The 16,077-nt window shown below is 45.8% G+C and overlaps 1 protein-coding gene across 1 annotated transcript; it reads right to left on the bottom strand.

Moving 5' to 3' along the window:
* Positions 1-1,041: 1,041 nt before the first annotated feature.
* LOC137915171 (rho GTPase-activating protein 32-like) lies at positions 1,042-14,389 on the bottom strand. The gene is made up of 21 exons (XM_068758614.1): positions 14,301-14,389; positions 13,383-13,476; positions 12,766-12,848; positions 12,464-12,548; positions 10,013-10,099; positions 9,775-9,912; positions 9,557-9,649; positions 9,080-9,202; positions 8,918-8,995; positions 8,091-8,172; positions 7,814-7,963; positions 7,052-7,154; positions 6,582-6,726; positions 6,173-6,255; positions 5,888-5,995; positions 5,569-5,714; positions 5,267-5,480; positions 4,556-4,701; positions 4,318-4,392; positions 3,577-4,233; positions 1,042-3,407 (listed from the first exon to the last, which is right to left on the bottom strand). Exons 1-21 carry the CDS (start codon positions 14,387-14,389, stop codon positions 1,210-1,212), a joined length of 4,977 nt encoding a protein of 1,658 aa, XP_068614715.1. The 3' UTR covers positions 1,042-1,209.
* Positions 14,390-16,077: the final 1,688 nt, after the last annotated feature.

Genomic DNA, 16,077 nt, shown 5'->3' with positions numbered 1-16,077 from the left:
TTACAGGGCGAAGAGATGTGCAACAATTTAAGGGAAAAGCATGAGTAGAGCAGGGTCAGTAGCGATACCTCTTGACATGCAATCTCCAATTATCTTCCGTAAAAAAAAAAAAAGCAAGCACAAAATTATTCGACAAACTTCAATTATTGATATATCTTTATTTTTTTTAAAGGCTCACTAAAATAACTCATTTAACATATCTTAACCAAACAGCCTGGCCTACATATTTGTATTTGAAACACCTTTAATATGCGTAAAACATAATTTATGTAAAACACAACATTGTTAAAAGTTCCCTAAAAGAGGAAAAGCATCTCAATTTTGTGACAAAACCACGACGGCGTACAAAATACACTGTTTCACCTAACTCAATGAGCTCGTTTGCATTGACTGCACGGCCAGCATAGTTTGCCATGGTAGCTTTGACCTTAGAAATTATTATGTCAAGATTGAATTATACAATGTGCGATAAAGAAAATCAAGGATAAAGACAAAGACAAAAAGCAAAATTAGAAAGCATGACGTTACCGTTCACCCCCCCCCCCCCCCCCCCCATTTGAAAGTGCCGATATAGCATTTACTGTAAGCGATGACTCAAAGCAAGCAGCTTGTCACGGAAAAAAAATAATTGTGTATCGTCAATCACGAGGTTTCATGTACGCCATGTTAAGACAAACGGGCTTCAGACACAGTTATTCTCAAAAGTGCTTGTGGACGTCTGAACAGACCAGAATAGACATCAAATGCACAGTGCGAGTTAGCTGCGTTGTTTAGACGGACAGAACACATTAACATCAAAGCTATGTTATATACATTCCTAAACTTCATTCATAGTCATAAATCAACCTATGTTAGCTTTTAATCTCTTGCTGTTTAGGCATTAAATAAAATATAGAAGCAATATTTTTTATCAAGCATGTCTCGTACCATTACCTTTATTATTTGTTTTATATTTATTTTAACATCTGCAATCAACTCAAATTTGTTCCCTTTGAACTCCATCAAAAGCCATTAGAGAACGTGAGACTTGCAGCGATGGGTGGGGGCGCGTTGCCCAGCAGCAGCCTCACTTCTCTCTCTCTTTTTTTTAGCAGCTTCTGAAGGGTAAACTATAATCTTTCAACACAACAGTCAGTTGGTCTGGCAGAGGATAAAGTGCTGTTTCCCTTTGGCCCCGGTGTGGAATCAGATAAAAACCCGTTGCTGGAATCACTCGTAGACCCCAGCCTCAGATCTCAGTGGAGTGTGATAAAAAACCTCCTGGCCCAGAGCATTGGACAGAAGTCTGTGCCCGTGGGGAGACATACAGCCCTGGCTAGGCAAATACCCACCCCCGGCTTTGCTGGATCTTGTGGATTTAGGTTTGGGGGTTGCATAATGCCCCTCCGTGTGATCGTATAGTGTGGGCTTGACTTTAGTGCTCTGTGTCCTTCTGGTGGGCTGAGTGGAGAAATATCCCAGCTGCTCAGGCTCCAGAGAGGATTTGATGTGTTGATAATGGTGGTGGCGGTTTTCTCTGGTGCTCTGCGACCTCCCCGGCCTCCTGAGGATGCCGGGTTTCACGGCACCCGAGTAGCTGCTGCCGCTCTTGGCCGTCGTTAACCCCTCCTGGTTGTGACCTCGTGTATGGCTTCTGTTATTGTGCTCGACGTTCTTGAGGCTCGGGCAGCCTCTTTCGGGAAGTGAGGGAACTTTTCGAAGTGGTGGCTGCCGCTTGATCTGCATCTCCCCGTGTGGTCCTGGTTCGGCGCTTGACCGCTGGCCGTATTGCTGATCGGTGACCTCCAGGTCGGCTTGTTGGGACCTCGGGGAAGTCGGTGATGTAGCTAATACAGAATCTTGATTTTCCGCCCTGCTGATGGAAAGGAGGCAGGCATTTCCAGGATCTGACCTGCTCCTCGTGTGCATTACGTCTGTGCCCCTTGAGTCAACAGGTGAGCTCGGACTCTCAGTAGGTGATATGGGCAGACATGTTTTTTTAGGTCTGGATTTACCCTCGTGCTTGACTGGCCGATAAGCAAATCTTTCAAACATTTCTGCATCCCTGCTTTCCACGTGAAACTCCCTGTTCATGGGTGGGAGGCGTTTAGGAGAGTAGTTATAGTAATCGGATTGCCTGCTTTCCCTTTTGGAACGCATTGTGTTGGGCTGGCCGTGTTGGACGCCGCGTTGCTGGCCAGCCTCCACGTAATAGCAGGCGCCATCGATTGGGTTAATGTCAAAATAGGGGCTGTAACGATAGTCGGCGCGGCTGTTCTCAAACTGTGGCTGAACCGAGCTGATGCCAGTCTGAATCAGCCTCTGATAGGGCACCTCCTGGCTGGACATGTGCTCGGTATAAAACAGCGAATCAGGCGGCAGGACGTCTGCCCTCTCTGCCAGCTCATAGCGACTAAGCTGAGGAGCATGGAAGGAGCGAGCCCTCCGGATGGCCGGCTGCCAAAGCATCCTATCTTCTGATCTCTGCCATGGGCTGAGGTGGCCACTGATAAGGTGCTCATCGCAGCGTTGATGTCCGTAATGAGGCGGCCATGGGTGTCTGAACCCTAAAGTGCTGCAGTGACCCTCAGAGGACTGCCTGTACACGCCCTTTTGCCCAAACTGGTAGCGCGGTAGAGCTCCTGGCCGAAGGCAGCGACGTGCAGGCAGTCGTCCTGCTTGAATCGGCCGATGATGCTGATGGCGATGAATACTGTAGACATCCTCAGAAGGGCCTAGAGGTGGCTCCTCTGGGTTGTAGAGATGCGATGGGGGGGGCTGCAGCGAGCGCGGGAGGACCTCCTCGATGGAGGCAGGCATGGAGGTCTCTGCCAGAACTGCACGGAAATTAAATATATTGATCGAGTCGGTGTTCACGTACACAGGCGACGTTGACTGGCTGTGAGTGGAGCATGCGGGCTGAGTGGGCGTTGAAACGCCGACGCTCTGACAGGTGGGTTCTCCTCGTGTGACATCTCTGAGCTCTTTTTCCGCTCTGGAGTCGCTCCTCTCCGCGCTGCAATCCTCCAAACTCCCCCAGCCGAGCGGGCTGACATTAGGTGTTAAATTACTTATACTTTCCTGTCCGTCGGTGACCTGCAGCGGCTCAGAGTCGAGGTGAGCAGGAAGGAAATGAACGGGATGACGGCAGCAGTGGCTTCCCATGGGGTTGCGCGCTGACGTTTGCCACTGGGAGTCATTTTGGGAGGGGTCTCTCAGATTGAGGACGGAGGGCCGGGGTGGTTTTTCCTGGACGTGAGGAGCTTCCGCTCTCCGAAAACGGTGGGATGGGATGTCGCCTGTTCTCTGGGCGCCGCTGCTGGCCATATGGGCCGACTCAGCCAGAGCCAAAGCCAACTTGCGTGCGGCACTCGTCGAGGGAGGGTGAGGAAGGAGAACAGACACTGAACTCATAAGTCCAGCTGCTCCTGGGGAGGGATAAGACAAACAACGCTACAGTATGACAGGACAAACAGAGCTATGGTAAGACATGATGGGACAAAACACAAAAGCTTTCATAAGAAACTATAGAATGAGCTATGTGTGCTAAGTATAAAGAGTATAGCATGTGTAATGTTAAAGAGGAGGTGTACTGACCTGGATCAGGCAGGTTCTGTGCAGACTGACTGAGGTCCGTCAGCGCTGACGCTGGGCTGCGGTGTTGGTAGGACGGTCTCCCCACCTTTCCTTCAGCCAGCTGGCCTTCACGCTTCTCCCCTGGGGGAGGCACCGACAGGAGGAGTGGAGAAGAATCAGATGCTCGCTGAACATCTGCTTGTGTCTTAAAAGATTTCTTCCTGAGTTTAGGGGAGAGCGACTTCGGGGTAGCCTCCCTTCCTCCATTGCCGAGAATCGGGCTAATATCTGGCGACTGAGAGCTGCTGATGTTGTTGTTAGGAGAGGAGATCGGCTCCGACTCGCTGGAGCATCCCACACTCTTGCTCCCTTTGTTTCCACCTTTGGTGTGTTGCAGTCCAGGAATAGCTGAGGGTGGGCTGCACTGAAAAGACATGGGGTCAAAGTCCAAACTGGAGATGCCTGCAGCAGGTGGACAAAGATCGAGATCGTCCTCCTGTTGTGGAGGTGAAACGCACGCTGTGCTGTGGCCCCGATCAGAACCAGCGTTCCTATCAGTCAGTGGGTGTGTTCTGTGGTCGCCTTTACTTCTGGTGTGAGACTGGTCATCTCTACGGACGACAGAAATGGCCTGGCTAGTCGAACGAGGTCTGCGAGGGCGGTAATTCCGAGGGTCCCCTGAGATGGAGACAAACACGCACATCAACGCCAACAAAGCAGGGCATTGCCGTGTAGAACGTGTTTGATGTAGTGACCACGCACCTTCTACGTTATGCAAAGAGGTGAGGGACTCCTCGCTTTTGGTAGAGCGCAACGTGCCGCTATCCCCTCTTCCACCTGCAAATAATGTTTCACAATTTATTGCATTCTCACTGATTAAGAGACGGAAAATATTTGAATGCATCTAACATCTAGAGTAGTTAATTTAAAACGTGCAAAAGGAAAGGTTCTCGTGTTGGAAAAAACAACGTTGCTTGTGTAACAGTGGAAGTGGGCTGACCTGGCAGTGCAATGCTCTTTATCTCATTAGGCTCGCTGGGGTGTCGCTTCAGTTTACGTTTCGACACAGACTGGGATTTGCCCAGATGGAAAAAGGAGAGCCAGTTTCCCACAGGCGACTTCTTAGCTTTAGCAGGAGGCCGCTTGCTGCAATAGAAACAGATCAACCTCTGGATCCCTGTTTCATATGTCGTTTCCAAAGTTTCTAGTGACCTCACACAAGCATTAAAAAGATGGGGAGGGGGGGGGGGGATGGCCAGGAAAAAAACATCCTGGTTTCAAGGTTACAGCTTCAAATGCAGTGAATTAGTACAAAAAACCATTAAAAAAAACCGAACTAATAGATTTCTGATTCAAGAAAAGCTGCAAATTGTCACACAGAAACAGATGCAACCAGAAAATAGTTGTTGTTATTTGTCAATATTCACAGAACAAATGAATGAAATGAAATTACAGTGGAACCTCGGTTCTCGAACAAAAAATGCAGTTTAAAATGCCTCGGAAGTCAAAGATTTTCGGAGTTTGAACTGACGAGTGGAGCCGAGCCGTTTTTTTTTGCAGAAGGAATTATGTTAGAGACCCGAGGTTCCTCTGTAGTTAACAGCTTTTTACAGTAATGTGTGAACTACACTGTACAGCACTACAAAATATGACCAAACACATTCCGAAGCATTGTGACGTACTCAAACAAATTAGGGTTTGAGAAATCTACCTCTCCACTGGAAGCTCGATGACTGTGTGGAACTTGCCAAGAAGAGCTCCGGGTCCCTCCCCAACCTCAATGTAGTCACTGTGGCTGACGCAGGGGGGGGTGGCCGGGGAGCCCAGCTGGGCCTGGGTGCGAGCCTGGGCCTCTTCCAGAGACAGCAACTTTGTGGATGGGGAGCAGACCAGCAGGGACTTGGGTCTGGATAAGTTGTTGTTCCCTGCGAGTAGGTGTTTGGAGATGTGTGAGAGACATAATAGAACCTCAGATTGGGCACAACACTTCACGCTGTATCCCATTTCAGCTACCTGTGCTTTCCCGTATGATGGCACTGAGTTTAGGGCTGAAGAGAGCCTCAGTGTTGTTGAGTATGAACTCCACCACCACCGACTGGATGCGCACTTCCATGAAGGCAGCCGTTCCACTAAAACAGGCCGACTCGATCTGTCTGGACCTGAAACGCAGTTAGGGGACAGCGCAGCCTATTTCAGGGCTCTGGACCGTTGAGACATGCCCCACTTCACTGTCCCTGGGACATCTGAAGCAATCAGTGACTTTGGCCTTACAGCGTCAGCTTGGCTGTTTGCATGGAGCTGCACAGAATAGGATGAATAATGTAGGAGTCACCTGAGGAGGTTAGGCGCCCAGACAATAGCCAGGTTCTTAGTGTGCATGTTAGTGACGGAGCTGAAGGTGGCCAGATGGGAGAGGTGTCTCATGAGGTGCTCCAACGTCCTGTGGATAAAGAAGGGTCAATGTTTATTATATATTTCAATTGAAAATTTAAAAAAAGACATACAAAAGGTGAATAAAAAGATAACCCCCTATTTACATAGAAATACAACAATGTAAATGTAGCAGAGGGCACACAGTACCACTTCTGGCCACCAGGGTGCAACACGGCGCTCTAACCTGTAATGTGGAGGGGGCAGCTGCTGGATGACATTGTGGATCTTGACCAGCCTCTCCTCATCTGTGGCTGCAGAAACAGCCTCCTGTTAGCACAGAGAATGAAGCAGTGCATCAACGCTGGGCTGATGCTCCCAGCAGAGTAGCCTCAGCCTTCCTGCTCTCTTCATCTGCTTTTCTTTTTGGGCTTTGTTTTTCAGAGCAGCCAGTCTCACTTAATCTGCTATTCTGTTTTAGTGTGCTCGTCCCCCCTGCTGTGCAATGACCCCTTTTTTTAGTACTTAGCCATGGGCTGAAATTTTACATTCCGTATCTAGTTCTTTGATTACCGCCAAGCAAAAGGATGTTACCCTTAAAAGACTTTACTGGTCTAACAGCCGCACCGATTTCCATTCCCCACCATGGCCCTTACTGAGAATCTGTCATAGAGCTGGTAGGTCAGCAGAGGGTTGGGCAGCTCCCTGAAGTACAGCTTGCACAGGGAACCCACGGAGTGAATGTCCTGTCTGAAGATGTCTCTGGTCAGGTCTGGGATTTGCTCAGAGTCAAACTCGTGTCTGGATGACAGAAATGAAGAGGAAAATATAGAAGCGAGTGGGAGTCGTCCTGCTGCCCATCTGTCATGATGAAAACACAAAAACTAGGAGGACACTGTAACGCCATACGCGGCTTCTGCTGAACGAAACTGAACTGAAACAAATCCAAACATCGCTGCAACCATAAAATATACAAGAAAAATAATAGAGAAGAATGGATTCTATCTATTTGTATTTTTAAAAACAATAAATAACATACAGCGCTGCACCTGTGAGGTTCCCGTCATACAACAAACCATTTCAGGTTAAAGCTTTAATCCGTTTAATTACTGATATGGGTCCAAACCTCAGTTTCTGGATGTTGGAGGAAATCCCAGACAGTCTGTAAATTCCATCCACAACCCCGTGTTTCTCGATGAAGTCTGCGCAGCTCTTCACGACCTGAGGGACTAGAAGACACAGGCGACAGTGAGAGGCTGGAGTTTCTCTTCAGTCGGATGAAGGGGGGTGAATTGGATTCTGCAATTTTGCAAAATAAATAATTACATAAATACAAATAATAATAATAATAATTTAAGAATGCATTTATCATTTTTGCTAATACCTTCATCTTCATATGAGATATTACTTTTGTAGGGGGGTTGCAAGAACCTATTTAAAGTTTTCTAGGAGTCCATGGCATAAAAAAGGTTGGAAATCCCTTATGGGCTTATCACAGGTGTGGTTGGAGCCTATCCCAGGTGACTATGAGGCGGGGTACACCCCGGACACGTCGCCAGCGCATCGCGGGGCCACTCCCCACGTGGCTATACGAGAAACTGACACAGACTGATCTCTCCTTAAAAAATGAAGGGTAAAAAAAAAACCAGCTTTCAACAATCTGAAGATCTATGCTGTTGCTCATCCGGCTGATAAACAGGAAGTAGCCATTCACACCAACAACTCCGTTCACATCAAACAATGAACCACAAATCCGCCGCACAGGCATTGGCTTCACCGTGTTATCCCTTCTTGGGGTATTTCGAGTTTGAAACGTTCCAGTGTAACTTGCCAGCAGGTAAGAATTGCATAACAGAAACTAAAAGAGGAAATAAAAGCAATGATTTACCCTCGTGTCCCGAGTTGTGAAGATGCTCCCCGAGGTCGCAGCCAAACACGCGTTCTCTGAGGATACCTCGCTGCCGCAGCTTCTGGGGCGGCGGTCGAGACTTCATGAAAGTCCTCAGGAACGTTACCAGCTTTCCATGCTTCTTACACACTGATTAAGATGATGCACACACACACTCAGGGACTCACGTAATGCACACATGTAATCAATGCGTCTCACATCACTGCGGCAAGGATTCAATAAATCACGAGGCGGCAGCACAAACAGCGAGAAATACCTGGTTTCGGCACGGAGCTCTGAACGCTGGGAGGGATCTTGTCATTTATCAGCTCGACACAGTCGCAGGGAAAGAAACCGACCTGCACGATGACAGAAGCGTTAATAACACATCTAACGGTGTCACTGACGCACAGTGAGAGACTTAAGAAGGAAATGGTTCAGTCTGTAGAGCGGGTCGTCCAGCGGCCGGTAGGTAAGCGGTTTGAATCCCAGCTCTGTCTGTCCACGTGTCAAAGTGTCCTTGGGCAAGGACGGTGAGCGGGTGAATGCGAGGCTTAATGGTAAAGCGCTTTGGACACCGTGAAGGTGTTTAAGTGCAGTCCATTTACCATTTTAAAGTGTCGTTACACTTCCTGTTGCACCCATTGATATCCAGTCAGGTGGGATTTGTCGTAATACAATAGCAAACCTCAAATCGCACACGACTTAATTAGCTCTCAGTTAGATGAGATGTCAGCAGGTGTTTGCATTTCAGCCACCAAAAACTGTGTCCAGGTGCATTTGATCCACGTATATCATTTAAGGTTCGTGGATTTGCAACAGCCAAGCTTTTAAATCTAGTCAATCTGGATTTTAATTTGAACATGAACCAAATTGCACACACTCGTAGAAGCCAATCCACTAAAACCACCAGACTCAAATGTTCGAGCAGAAGAACCATGCATCCGCATCAAAATTAATTTGGGTCTTTCCCATCACACCAAATTTCATGGAAATCTATTTGGTAGTTTACACAGAATCCTGTTGAAAACCTAAACAAACAAACAAAAAGGCATGAAAACAACCTCCATGGAAGCATTAATGAAGTAGTTTCAGGAGCGTCACCTGAAAACCGTGTTTCCCTCGCCACCACCCTGTGTCTTCTTTTGGAGGCATGTCTATGACCGACACAATGTCTCCCACCTGGATCACAGAGGAAGAGACAGTGAGGACCAAGTCCGACACGGCTGAGCACAAGAAACGACGCTGGGCTCCGTCAGAGGTCACCTCAAAGGTCAGCTCGTCGGTGGCCTGGGCTGTGTAACGTTTGGTGACGTGGGCAGCCGCGATAGCAGGGACGTTGATGGAGGCCTCCTCAGACACCAGCAGATGGTTCCCCTTGTTGTCAATCTGGAAAGAAAATAATGAACTCATCATCGTCCAAGACTGGCACTTAAATCAATGAATATGTTAATGAGGGTGGTTTAATTAAGATAACCAATCAGTAGTTTCCTGATATTTCCTATGGTGTAGTTTAGCTGATACCAATTTAATAATTGGTGAACCAAGAATCCATTATCTCTTGTGGATCATCACCAAAATGTTGTTATCTGTTCCCAACATTTCCTGATAATTTCATCCAGACTTGCTAAAAGAACAAATGGACAAACAGACAGACTAACAAACCAACGCAGACGAACACATAACCTCCTCGGCGGAGGTAATAAATCGATTAAATATCTTCTCTGTTTGTTGTATTGATACCTCCATCCATGTCAGCACTGGACCACAGTTGATCTTGTTGTCAGCGATGGCTGAGAAGCGGGACAGGTAGCTGGCCAGCATCTTTGTTACTGACTGAATGGAAACAAATTGTTGTGAACATTTCCTCTAGTCTGATATTTCCCACTCAACACTGACTAAACGGACTAAATACATCATCAGATAGACCCGTGTCTAAACACGATGCTGCTCGGTGGTACCTCAGCAGTGTCCTTTAACGTGTCGTTTCTCGGCAGCTCGACGAGCTCTGAGTAACGGCGGTCATAAATGCACAAGTGCAGGTGTTTGTCGAGAACGCGGAAGTCTTCGTACGATCTCTTGACCAGCCAGCTTCGGCCCTGACACAGAGAAGTGAGGGGGGGGGGGGGGGGGTTACAAAGTAATTTAAGATATTATTCTACTTCATATTTTCTGGATGTGATGAATGAGTGATGTTACCTGGCAACCAATCTGGATCAGAAAGACCAGCTCTTTGGAGTCTAGACCAGTCTTGGGTCCTTCGTTCTGGCCCTCTGCAAACGTCAGCTATTAAAGAAAAAGACAAGGATTCCCTGAAAAAGAAATCTGTCAAAATGTTTTCTAAGGATTTTCAATGCAAAAAAAAAAACACTTCTTTAAAAAATCTGCGTCAGAATCCGTTTATTCGCCGGAGAAACCTGCAGAAACAAGATCTAAAAATCTGAGATTAAGATTTCTCTGAAATAAAAGTACATTTTAGGAAAGCTTCACTATAATTCCCACAATATGGATGAATAATACATAAACTGGTACGATATTAGGGCTCGTAGTTTTAGCATATATCCGGTTTCATTCTTTCCCCACAACAGAGGAAAATCAAAGCTGGAGTTTAGGAGTACCTTGACAGACAAAGGCCCAGAAGGGAAGTTCTGGTTATTTATAACTGTAAGCAACTCATCCACATTATACTGCTGCACAAGACAACAACCTAGTTTCTGAAGGCGCAATGAAAGATTGTTCTTCAATAAGTCATGGAGGAGGATCTGCTTGAAATACGCTCCGATACTAACTGTCTGAATCAAGTACAGTAAGGGTGGAGGATGAAGACACATCCGTACAGAGAATTAAAGATCAACCAAGATAAATAAAATATATATAAAAAAAAAAACAAAGTCTTGCATTACATAAACGGAGCAAGGAAACAGACAAATTAAATCTAGATTTCCAGTCATGCTTAAGCATCACTTCCTGTATGATGCTCACATCTTTGATGCCCACTCTGCGTCGGTGCACAATCACAACACATATTCAGTTTACCTGCCTCTAAGGCATCTCAGACATCCATCTGCAGCTGCAGGAAGAGGGACTCTCTTTGTGTGACGCGGTCCTGGACCTGAGTAAGATCCTCCAACAAGCCAATCCCTGTTTTAAAAGCTGCTCTGGACTCGACTGCGGCCTGACATAAAATACTCAATCAGGAGGTTCGGGACTGCCTCGCTATCACTGCTGTATTCAGAGCAGAAAATATATTAAAAAAGGATGCTCCCCCCCCCTGTGTTGCTCACCCCTTTCCTGCTAGCCGCTTTCCATCCTTTCCCCCTCCCCCCGCTCCTGTACTTTGCATCCATCGCCCTCCCCCCCCCATCTCCCTTTCCGTTGCTCTCTCGATTGCTCTCCTTACTTTGGTAACAAAGGGCGGTGTTTGAGTGGCTCAACACAGATTCACATAATCATCCATCATACAGAGATGAAGCTGTGCAAGGTATAAGGGCGAGCCCTCAAAAAGAAGTCTCCTTCGTGTCACCCTCTAGGCGGCGACTGATGCTAATCGGCAGAGGGATCAGGGAGACTGACTGCAGACAGAGGCAGTCTGCTGTCCTTCTGCTGCTCTGCCATTAGGATACATGACACCTGATCAGTAGCTTCCCTTCCTGCTGCCACCGTCTGAATATAGGAGCAGACAAATTGTGGATAAACAAGGAGAAAAGCTGGTCTTTTAGATGATGACATGCAGAACTAAGAGCAAATCTCAACTGATTTCAGAGTGGCACTGAATGTGCACGGGTGTGTGTGTGCAGAAATTCTCTCTTTTGTTGACCATGTGAAGCTTTTCAAGGTGACCAAGGTCACGATGGTGCTCTTTCACTTTACTGATGAAGCCATCCTGGAAACAGATGTAAGGTAGGCTGGCTTCATGCATGCACGAGTCATGCACTGCATTGGCAGCTTCTTGTTGTAGATAGAAGTCTGTACTGCCCTCTGTTGGCCAGCAGCCTGAACTGCACTGAGATTCACCAGATGTTAAAAGTCATTTAAAGTGACTGAGCGTCGTCCTCCATTAATACCTCTTCAAACATGCTCACTCTTAAACATATGAATAATTAAATACATTCAAATGTTTGTTTTTTTAACTGATGAGAGTCAATCTGTGCAAAATAATTGCATCAAACCCATGATGACAGGATATTTAAAGACAGTCTGCAGTCATGCTTCTGGTATAATAGGGCTATGCTCTGGGCTCAATGCTAGCATGCTCACGATGACAATGCAGGCAGGAAAAAAAAAATCTACTTTCACCTACTTAATATCATGTTAGCATGTTTGTCAATGCTCACCCTAATAGGAACACAAACACCTGCACCAAACTTCATGGTGATCATCAAATATATATTTGGGCATTTTACCATGAACACCACCATTTCAACATGATGGTGGACAAACACATATTATGTGGCTCCTCCTGGTAAAATGATACCCTTATAGATTAAATGTGAGAAGAAGAAGAAGAGCAAGAAGTTCCAGAAGAACAAAGTATTGATTTCTCTCCCATGCTGCATTTCATGACGGATGCATTTCTCGCACATTTAAAAAAAGGCAAACGTGAAACGTAGTGCATGACTGCTGCCGAAGGCAAGTATTTCCAGGACTCACCTGAACGTTGCCAAAGTCGACATTCTCATAGTGGAAATGGGCGCACTCTGCCAGCCTGGGGAAATGACCTTTAGGGAATGTAAGCCTAAAAAAACGGAGCAGCATTCAAAAAAACAAAGCAAAATGGATGGAGGTAAAAGCACAGAGAAAAAAGAAAGACAAATACATTAGGCCTGTATGTGTAGGAGTAGGAGACGAGATGGAGGCTGCTCCTTCTGTCTGTGCCATTTCATAGCTCCTTGTTTCACTAGCCTGGATAACAGCCCTGTTTCAGCTACAGCACAGTCACTGACAGCACCTACTTCTTCATGTTCTTGACCTTCATGCTGGCCGTGCTAACGCAGGAGCGCAGCAGGGGCTCGGCTGTGATGTCATCACTCCTGACCTGCAAAAAGGATGGAGTAGACATGAAAAGATCGCCAGTGATGCACAGGAAGACTGCGAAAGCCATTTATTTGGTAATAAAAGGATGTTATAAAGGGTTAGGGTTAGGCACCCCCCCCCCCCCACATGACTTTATGTGACCGCTGTTACACCAAAAAGCGATGATACTGTGCTGCCCACTACTCAAAGCAATTCAGTAAGGCTTAAGCAAGGCTTAAAAATCTGTTAGAGGCTATTTAAACAACAAATTGCACCCCAAAATGTTTAATTATAGGAAAAAACAAGAGAAAAATCCAGATGGACTGAAAACTCTATTCCGTTTTTGAACTCTTTACCGCACCGCTATTGTAATCCCATTCTGTAATGCTGTTGTAACCCTGCCGACCGCTGTTCATGCATGTCATGTCTTCTAATCTGTGTGCATCAATCAGAAAACAACAAATTCCTAGTTTGCTGAAAAAATGGCCCAGTATGTGTTTTTCTTTTCTTTTTTTTTCCACATCGATGAGTCAGAGTTTTGAGTGTGGGAGTGAACCATGGCAGTGGACGTCTGCTGTTGCTGTTTCTCTTCTGGAAGGTTGTTGGTTCTGCCTTCATCTTCACCCAGGTCAGTAAATGGTGGAAAATGGCTGCAGAAACAGACAGGAAAATCACATGCAAAAGTTAAAACACCTGAAAGGTGATTTCATAATGTTGACATCCGTGCAGTATCGGTGCCCAAATAAGATTTGCAGCTTTTTCAAAAATACACCAGAGGGAGCAAGTGAGACGTAAATTTACAATAGTGGGCCTTGGCTCTCAGTGTGGCCCAAAAAGAGATTCAGAGGGGAATAAAACCAGAGAAAATCTCATTTGAACTGATTTTAATGTGAACAAATACTTGAAGCAGATGAATAACTTCTGAGAATAGCATCTCACACAATAGCAGTGTCAACAAAAAGCCACGGCGTCTTTTGTGCGAGTTAAGGAAAGCAAAGCTCATCTATTCAGAGGACCACAAAGGCAATCCTCCCAGAAGGGGAGTGCTTCAAGAAAAACACACAAAAAAACTCGGCTTGAAAAGTGACTCAATGCATTTGGGAAAGGAGGGCGAGGTTAATTCAGCTCAAGCATTATGAGCAACAAAGAGAGGCAGACGGGCCTTGGATCTGTCACAGTGATTCAGCCTGATGAGATCAGGTCATGAGGTGAAGAACAATGACACAGTGTAATTCATGTGCTCCACAGCGACAGCGCTAATTACATGCACACAGTGTAAAATTACTGGAAATATCATGAGCTCTGGAGCTGATGGACCTTTAAGCGGGATTCGTTTCCCCCCCTCTGGACTCAGCAGTACATTTAAGCTCCGCCCTCCACGACATTTATTCATGCGTCATGTCATCATGTCTCCCGGTGAGCATCTACGTAGCTCCGCGCGATCGTCATCAGCTGACAAAGGAGAGTAGCTCACCGCTGAAGGACGTCACAACTTCCTGGTTCATCCTGGGGTCCTGAGGCAGCATGCTCAATCAACGCGGCAACGACACAGCCAGCCTCCATGATTCCTCCCGACTGCAGCACTCCGCTGTAGAGAAGCACGAGTGGGAGGGAAAGGGAGCGAGTGAGGGTGGGTGGGTGGACGGGCAGTCGAGGAGAAGATGGCAGGAAGAGCTCGCTGAAGTAGCGCTGCGGCCGGACGTCGAGGCAAAGCAGCTCGCACGACTCTCAAAGCTGCAATCCACAGAGCCCAGACTGTTATCTGCGATGACATCATGCCCCGAGTCGACAGCTGCTTCACTGATAATACATGTGAGGCTGAGAATTCATGGTATGTTTATCACTAAAACATCAGCTTCCTTTCAGCGTAGCGCCGACGGGACACAAAAACACCCCCTCGAGAAATGTGATGTCTATCAGAGCAGGTTCAGAGCAAGTCATTGGAGACCAGGCCGGGGGGTTAGGGTCCCAGTTTAGTGCTGTTAATACTAACAAATTCATTTCATCTTCTTTTTTCTTCATAATTTGAACAATTAAAACTTGCAATTTTTTCCATTTATATATCAATGAAGGATTTTAAGGAGATTCCACTCAGAAATGAGAAACCTGAGGTCATATTTTCACCATGTGACCTGGTGACTATTAGTGACACACTGCCCCGTGGACAATTCAACCTTTCTTCCATATTTGCTCTTATATTCAAACATCTTCATGTTTTTGAACACAAATAACCTAAAAATGTGTAAAAACTAAATAAATACAAGCTCTGTGTCGTTTTGCTTTTGCAACGACAGCACAGCAACATCAACAACGGTGAACCCTGCACGGTGAAGACTTTGACCTGGTTGCACATTGGACCAGTTGTCGGTTTGTCACTACGGTAACACGCACGCACACACACAGATTCATCAACCAGTCATGTCTTTAGACTTTGTACACAGAGGAATCTTGTGCAAGCGGAGTAAGAGGACGGAAACGACAGCGTCTCGGTTCAACACAGTCGAGCCTGCGAGTCAACGCAGCTCATGACTTCACCGACTGACACCACCCACAGATTATATTTTAATCTAGTCTTTTTGTCTTGAGTTTTCACATTCACCATTCTATTTTTGTACTTTTAATATATCAATGCAAAAAAAATAGCTTCACACAACCCTGCATTTCAAAGAAAATGTCATGTTATATATATACACCAGTAATATATATATATATATATATATATATATATGACAAGAGTCAGATATGCACTGGTTTTATAACCACACAGTACATGAAAGACACCAAACTCAGAAAATCAGATTACACGTGATTCCCACGGTAATAAAAAAATGAATGTAAGAGCAAATTGAAACAAATAGATTTGACCTGTAGTTTGAAAATAAGGGATCATGAAACACTCCATAATCTGAAATACAAGCAATGCGGATAAGATAGAAAAAAACAAAACAATTTATTGTTAATTTATTTAAATGTCCATATGTATTATTTATAATGCTACAAAAAAATTCCACAGTATTAAAATTACTTCTAATAGCAGCCCTTCTTCTTTTTTAGGAATATGTTTCATCATGTGCCCTGACGAGTTTCAATCCATCCTGATTCCACACTCCAATACTCCTCCTCACTTTATGTAGTATAAACAAACAGAAGGAACGTAGAAATGTCCTGATAAACTGAAACTTGACCCGTACAGATTTTTTCCACAACAACACTCCCATTTTTCCAGCTCCGGCATTTAAAATAAATTGCTG

Source organism: Brachionichthys hirsutus, unplaced genomic scaffold, assembly GCF_040956055.1.
Source record: "Brachionichthys hirsutus isolate HB-005 unplaced genomic scaffold, CSIRO-AGI_Bhir_v1 contig_989, whole genome shotgun sequence".
NCBI classification, from domain to species: Eukaryota; Metazoa; Chordata; class Actinopteri; order Lophiiformes; family Brachionichthyidae; genus Brachionichthys; species Brachionichthys hirsutus.
Note: the sequence above shows the minus strand (reverse complement) of the source record. Positions and strands in the feature narration are given on the sequence as shown.